The following is a 7,366-nucleotide window of genomic DNA, read 5'->3' on the forward strand; positions in this document are numbered from 1 at the left end:
AATTCAGCCAATAAGCAAGCTTGCATATGCAGATTGACCAAGGACTAAAACTAACAGTCTCTTTTCTCCACCAGCATAATTTTTCCTGGAGAGATTAGTATCAGAATCAGAATTCAGTATCTGTGTAAGTATCAGAAACTGTCATGGAATATTTTAGAGAGAGGATTCTGCTAAGTAGAGGTATAATATAAACAAAGGAAATCAATCTACAACACATGAAGCATTTAGAAGAAGCCCCACCTGATTAATAACCATGGTGGAATAAGTGTCACCTTGAATTGTTAGTATTAATGATTCACCATGGGCTGGATTATCTCTAAAGCACTTTCTAATTATGAACGATTCTGTCTTCTCTATCAAACATAACTGATGACTTATCGTGCGTGTTTTATTGACTACATTTCTTATACTAAGAGTAACTATTTCAACTCTTGTCATCGTCCAAAGTTGCCGCCACTTTTATTGTTTACCAGCTGATACTGGTCCATTAGCCTTGACCTAGTCAACACCTACAAAAGACTTAACGGTGCTATTAGGATGCATTGCCTTGCTGCTCTGTGCAGCTGTCTTGCGCATTGTTGCATAGACATTGATGGGAACATCAGTTATTGTCAGGCAATGACTTCCAGGACATCTTCGGAGCTGCCTGGATGAAAGAGGAAAAGACACATAGTTACTTAAAAGGAAAAATGTTTAACCGGGTGTCAAAGTTTGAGTGCATATTTGACTGTTTGAAATAGTTCTGACATCTTTGAAATCATGAAGTAATTATTACACAGTGACACTGATGAAGCAAACATTGTAGATTGATGTTACAAAGAAATTATGGCTGTTACTTGATATTTAATCATAGGAAACTAATAAAGACAAAGGTACTCCTTTATAGGCCAATAGTATTGCGATTAATAATTGCTAAATAACAAAGAGAGAAAATGAATCATGGTAATGCAATGATAATTTGTTCTTAAATGCACTTTAACATAACTTCAGTTCAGTGATTTAAAAACTAAGAGCTTTGTGGGTAAATAGAAATCTGAACACACTACTCCACATTCTAGTCAAAAGCTGAAAGAATCTCAGCGTTGAAAGCCCTCACATTACATCTAGTCCAAAAAGTGTCTGCTTGAATTTCTTTTCCAACGCTCTCAACAAACAACTATTCAACCTTAAACATTCTAAACCAGGAGCTCACTGCTTCCCAAAGCACCCGAATCCATCCTGGAATAACTGATTGCTTAAATTTGTGTCCACTTAAGCTTAAATCTGCTTCCAAAGAACTCCAAGCAATGAGATAAGAAATAATGAAGTATTGAATGCTTTTCCATGGTAAAAATATACATATATAGAAAATGCGGATGCATTTTAATTATTATAGGTTTGTTTAAAATTTTGTAAAACTCATTTAATTTCATGGAATCTTCACATTACATATATTTCTGATGAGGGTCAAGTCCAAATCAAAGTGATATTAAGTCTAAGATTAGAGACTGAGTCATTTTCATATTTATAGCCTTATGAAAGATATCACTATGGCTCTTTATCTGAGCATTAGCTAATCTTTATATTATCACCAGTCTTGTTAAAAATGTTGATGGTGCAGTCACTGTAGAAAACAACTGTCTGTTCCTCGCCATGTTAAATATGCAATTACCATGTGATCTAGCAGTTTTCCTCACATGTGTACACAAACATATAAAAGAAAGATAGTAGGAACTTAAATGGACACAATTATTACCAGTATCTATAGAAATAATTCAAGTCTCCATCAACAAATAAATGGATAGACAAAACATGACATATATAATATAATAATATTCCACTATCAAGAGAAATGAAGTTCTGACATATGTCTGACATGCAAAAACCTTAAACATATCATGCTAATTTAAATAAGTCATATCCAAAAGGGCAAATAATATATGAGTCTACTTTAGTGAAGTAAAATAGGCAAATCCAAAAAAGACAGAAAAAAAGATCGGAGCTTACCAGGGACTGGGGGTAGGTTAGAAGGGGCAGTTATTATTCAATAGGTACAGAGTTTCTGTTTGAGTGCTGAGAAAGTTTTGGAAATATATAATAGTGAAGGTTGTGCGTCACTGTGAATGTAATTAATACCTTAAAATAGTGAAAATGGCCAATAGGATGCCATGCTGCTGTTAGGCGCCACGGAGGCACTTCCTACTCATAGTGGACTCATAGTACCGTCACCACCTGCACTGTCCTCACGGTTGGTTGAAGCCACCTTTGCAGCCACTGTGACAATCACTCTTGCTGAGGGCCTTCCTCGTTTTCACTGCCCTGCTGCTAGGCATGGCGTCCTTCTCCAGAGACTGGTCTCTCCAGACAACATAAGTGAGATGAAACCTCATCATCCTTGCCTCTAAGGAACATTCTTCTGCTTCCTCCAACAAAGATCTCTTTGCTCTTCGGGCATGGTACTTCCAATAGTCTTTGCCAGCACCACCATTCACGCACGTCAACTCTTCTCTTTTCCTTATTCAGTGCCCAACCTGATCATGTCATGAGGTGATTAAGAAAACCCTGGGTTGGGTCAGATGTACCTTAGTCCTCAAAGTCACCTCTTTGCTTTTCAACACTTTAAAGAACTCTTGTGCAGCAGATTGACCCAATGGAATGCGCCCTTTGATCTCTTGATTGCTACTCCATGGATTCAAGCAAACCAAATCCTTGACAATGTCCATCTGTTCTCCATTTATCATGGTGTTACACATTTGTCCAATTGTGAAGACTTTTGTTTTCTTTACATTGAGTTGTAATACATTCTGAAGGGTATAGCCCTTCCTCTTTATCAGCAAATGCTTCAATTCCCCCTTATTCTCCTCAAACAATATGTGTCATCTGTGTATCACAGGTTGTTAATAAGCCTTTCTCCTATCCTGCTGCTGTATTCTTCTTATCACTGTTTCTGATTATTTGTTCAGCATACAGATTGAATAATGTTCCCGAGGTTCCCAGTGTCTGATAATATTTTGATACTGTCCATAAGGATGTCAGTTGCGAATTCCTCTGATGTGGAAAGTCTATTCCTTTTTTGTAGTCTGTTCTTAGTCTGAAAGCTCAGATGAACCAGCTCACTTTGGGTGACTCTTCTGGTATTTGAAATGCCCGTGACATAGCTACCAGCAACACATAAGCCACACAGTACAACAACTAACAAGCAAACAAGTGGCAGAGTATTTTTACAAGTATGTGTGTGTGTGTTTTACAATAATATATATCATTTATCATTTAAAATAAGAATTTTTCTATAATCTAATCTTACAGAGGTGTAAAACACAGAATCTACTACACAAGTCACGTCTCTTTTAATATGTATTTACCATGAATTTCCTACCAGCAGTGTTTTTCTTTCCCTTGCCTATATTGAACGTCAAGTAAAGCCTGTGCTATAGAAAGACATCAGGCATTCGCTCGGTTGTAAGGTCAGAGAGCCTTACCTGGTTGGTGAAGTCTCTTTCCCGTTAGCGGCAGCGCTCGAGCTCAACCCGAGTTCCAGGCCTATTGAAGAATCTCCTCCTTCCATTGGAAAACTTCTTGCCTGGACCCCAAACCGAAAAGGCATAATTCACTGAAGACCTAGGCTCGTAAATTAAAATCAAATGGTGAGAAGGTTGTCTTCAAATCATTCTTTACACATTTTAAATGTTGCTCCCTTTGTTATAGGCAAACTGAAACATTCTGAACATAACATCCAAAATTATCTTTAAATTTTGTAAATTACTGTTACCTAAATTACTATATTACATTGATACAGTAATTATATTACTGTACAAATTAGTAATTACTATATGACATATCAAATGTGTGAAATTACTATATTACATTACTATATTGTATGTACTATTCTACAAATATATGTAATATATATAATGTTTTTGTTTCCTCCCTCCCTATTCCATGTTTGTCTTTGTCACCATTGAATCTCCAATTCCTTGACTAGTTCCTGGGACAAAATAGGTCCTTAATAGTTACCTTCAGTAACTCGGCATGTTTTCAACGTTTAGCCCCAGAAGAATAGAAAAATGTCTTGTACCTCTTTCTTATGCCTAAAAAGTAACTACTTATTGGAGGTTGTTATGCTTAAGGAAAATATTCTACATTTATGGATTGGTATGACTATATAAAGACAGTACATTTTAACTAACTTAACCAAGGATGCAAAGACTTACCAAAATTGGTCGAGTGTGATTCCTGAACAGGTGAATAGATCAACTGCTTCTCCTGTCCTTCCATAGAAGACTGGAATGGCCAAAAGAATGATGATCAAATGTTCCAGTGGCACTCAGAAATTATGACATCAGAAGATTCTCTCACAGTTTCATTCCTGCCAAAGGATCAGAGCTCTCAATTTATCCCTTCAGCAATACGCTGAAATTTAGCTTACATTCAGGAGCTGTTCAACAATAACTGGGTGCTTAGTTTATGTTTTTGCTTTAAAATTGGCTTGAGGGTTTTATACTTGTCCTCTGGCTTCTTTATGCTCTACAGTATTAAATATGATCTTAATCTATAAATACGTTTTATCTATCACCTAAAGAAACCTGGTGGTACAGTGGTTAAGCACTCAGTCGCTAACGACAAGCTTAGAAGTTCCCCACCAAGCCTCTCGGTGAAAGGCAGACTGGGTAATTTTCTCCGGTAAAGATTAGCACCTAGAAATCCCTATGGAGAAGTTCTATCCTGTCACATGGGCAGGCTATGAGTAGAAAATTCAACTTGACAAGGCTTAACAATCACAACAGCAGCAGCACTATGTACCTACAGCCAATCGATTGGAACAAAACAATGCTTGAGTTTCTCACTTTATGTCCCCCTTCGACTTCCTCATTCTTGCTATCTTCCAGATTCACCCTCGATACCTTCAATTGATCCAACCTACCTTCCTCCTCAAACCATTCATTTGCCCTCAAAACTGCACCTTTACAAATTTCCCTAAAACTCTCCCCCAGAATTCTTTATACCACCTCGACTACAAGGACTACCTTTTCTTTCCTAGTTTTTCAAACAGCTTTTGAAATTCCCAGATGGTAGAAATAATTGCAACTGCACGGGAGTGATAGCTTCTGCTGTCCGATTGTCTCATTGGCTGTTGAGCTCCTCCCTCTGCTCATCTATTCATCTCCCCGGGCGTCCTTCCTTTCTCAAGTGATTGCTGGTGGCTCCCTTACTCACGGCAAAACTCCGTGTATGCCCGCCCCACTCACTAATACTGAAGATGTACAACTTTTAGCCCACCGATTACTGTTCAGATAACCATTTTTCCCATCTTTATAGTTGATGACTAAACAATTTAATGCAAGTCACGGTTTTAGGCCTAATTTTTAAGCCTTTTTATGTGTATTTTATGCTAAGCTCCATTTCCCTTTGGACAATGTGCAAAGAAAATTGGATATAGTAAAAAATTAAATGGAGCATATAAATATTAGACACTGGCAGTGCTAATGGTGTCCACTTGGCCTTTCGAGGCAACATATCCCTCACTTAGGTATTCTACTTCGACCTATTTATCAAGTGACACGAAAAGCCTCCAATTTTGAGTGGGTCCCAGAACAAGAAAAGGCTCTTCAACAGGTTCAGGCTGCAATGCAAGCTGCTTTGCCACTGGGACCATATGACCCAGCTGACCCAGGTGCCAGATACAGTGTGGAGTCTTTGGCAAACCTTTATTGTTGAATCATGGTGTAGATCGTTTGGGATCTCCCTAAAGGACAGTGGTGAAGGGAAATCTTCCCAATGGGCAGAACTTCAAGCAGTGCACCTGGCTGTTCAGTTTGCATATAAGGAAAAATGGCCAGATGTGAGACTGTATCCTGATTCATGGGCTGTGACTAATGGCTTGGCTGGATGATCAAAGAGTGAGAGACATGAAAGGCGAGGCTCACTGAGCCATTTTTCTCTCCTCCCTTCCATTAATCCCACTTGTGTTTATCGGCCAGGCTGGCACAATAAACTATCTCAATATGCTAGGCATCAGTGGGTTGAAATAGACTGCCATTGGCCATTTGAATCAGACACTCCTATGGTTTACTAAGCCGGGAATGACATCTGCCCAGCATTAGTTGTAAGTGTTGGCTTATTCAAAGGAGTCATGGTAGCCCTGGTGGTGCTGTTAAGCATTGGACTGCTAGCCACAAGATTGCTGGTTCAACCCCAGCAGCCACTCCACAGGAAAAAAAAGGAGGCTATGTGCTCCCATAAAGATTTACAGCCTCAGGGTTCCCCTATAAGGTCATTGTGAGCCAGAATTGACATAAGATGATAGGCGGCCTTCCTCTTCAAGGCAAAACATTCAGTGTACCTTAAAAGAAAACCTCAGAGTCTGGTGCTCCCTAGCTGATCTCTAGTGAACCTCAGCTTGCTAACAGAATCCTGAGTCTAAATCTGCAATGAAATATTATTATTTTTTTAACATCCTCTTTTATCGTTGATCAAATGGAAGCCTGCTAGCTGCAGTGAGTTTCTGAGACTGTAACTCTACCAGAGTTGAAAGCCTCCTCTTTCTCCCTCCCGAGGAGCAGCAGGTGGTTTCCAACCACTAACCATAACCACTTAATGGCAGTGAGGTATTTTGTTGTTTGAGCTTACTTGAAATCTGATCTAATTTGATCATTTGCTTTCCAGTGTTTGAAAATTTTAAAGAATTTGTGACTTTCCGGAATGAGTGCTTTTCCAATAATTTCCTCTCCCATAAACACTGTGCATAAATCAAATACCTAATTTAATCCCATCTCTCTCATTAGCCTTCTCACCCGTCTACAATCTCACCCACGGATACCTATTGCATATATAAGAACCACGCCGACACTGTAAATCAGCATTCTGAGTATTTGTGTGTCTTCAAGTCGATTTTGAGCTCGTTGGAGCTGGAGCTATCTATCCTCAGTAGCACACACGGCGTTCACCAAATACTAGTTGGGTGTCTTCGCTTTGCTCACTCCGGGTCTCGCTACCGTTTGGGTGTGGCCCACCACGTCCATTTGTCTAGCGTTTCTTTGTTCGCGTCAACCTTGCTCCTCCTCTAGGAGAACAAAGGGCTCGCTGGTCAAAGATGTTAGCGCCACATCCGGCGGACTCAGAACAAACGGCATTTGACCTACCGCTAGGGTGAGACTCTACACGAGCACTAAACTTCTGACAAAAGCTCACGGAGAGTTTTAACGATGCATAGTTTAAACTCCAGAGCCTCCAGATACCCTGCCAGTTACCGGGGCCTCCCGAGCTGCGGTTACTCCAAGGTGTTTACCAGGCAGCGAGGATCTGCGGTCCTGCGCCCAGTCGCTATGGTAACGGCAGACGCGCGTGCGCCCGCCGGGCCTTCTGAAGTAAAGTCTCCGCTAGCGCCCCG

General features: G+C 39.9%; 1 protein-coding gene across 1 annotated transcript; it reads right to left on the bottom strand.

Moving 5' to 3' along the window:
• Nucleotides 1-431: 431 nt before the first annotated feature.
• On the bottom strand, nt 432-7,325 carry FAM229B (family with sequence similarity 229 member B). The gene is made up of 4 exons (XM_075554658.1): nt 7,119-7,325; nt 4,191-4,345; nt 3,459-3,597; nt 432-646 (listed from the first exon to the last, which is right to left on the bottom strand). Exons 3-4 carry the CDS (start codon nt 3,581-3,583, stop codon nt 499-501), a joined length of 273 nt encoding a protein of 90 aa, XP_075410773.1. The 5' UTR covers nt 3,584-3,597; nt 4,191-4,345; nt 7,119-7,325; the 3' UTR covers nt 432-498.
• Nucleotides 7,326-7,366: the final 41 nt, after the last annotated feature.

The sequence above is a fragment of the Tenrec ecaudatus genome, chromosome 7 (genome assembly GCF_050624435.1).
Source record: "Tenrec ecaudatus isolate mTenEca1 chromosome 7, mTenEca1.hap1, whole genome shotgun sequence".
Classification (NCBI taxonomy): domain Eukaryota; kingdom Metazoa; phylum Chordata; class Mammalia; order Afrosoricida; family Tenrecidae; genus Tenrec; species Tenrec ecaudatus.

Bases quoted from the DNA above. Each gene is read 5' to 3' on its own strand.
- FAM229B (XM_075554658.1), bottom strand. From the start codon at position 3,583: ATGCCTTTTCGGTTTGGGGTCCAGGCAAGAAGTTTTCCAATGGAAGGA. The intron at 647-3,458 runs GTAAGGCTCTCT...TCTTTCATCCAG, and splicing joins AAAGAGACTTCACCAACCAG to GCAGCTCCGAAGATGTCCTG.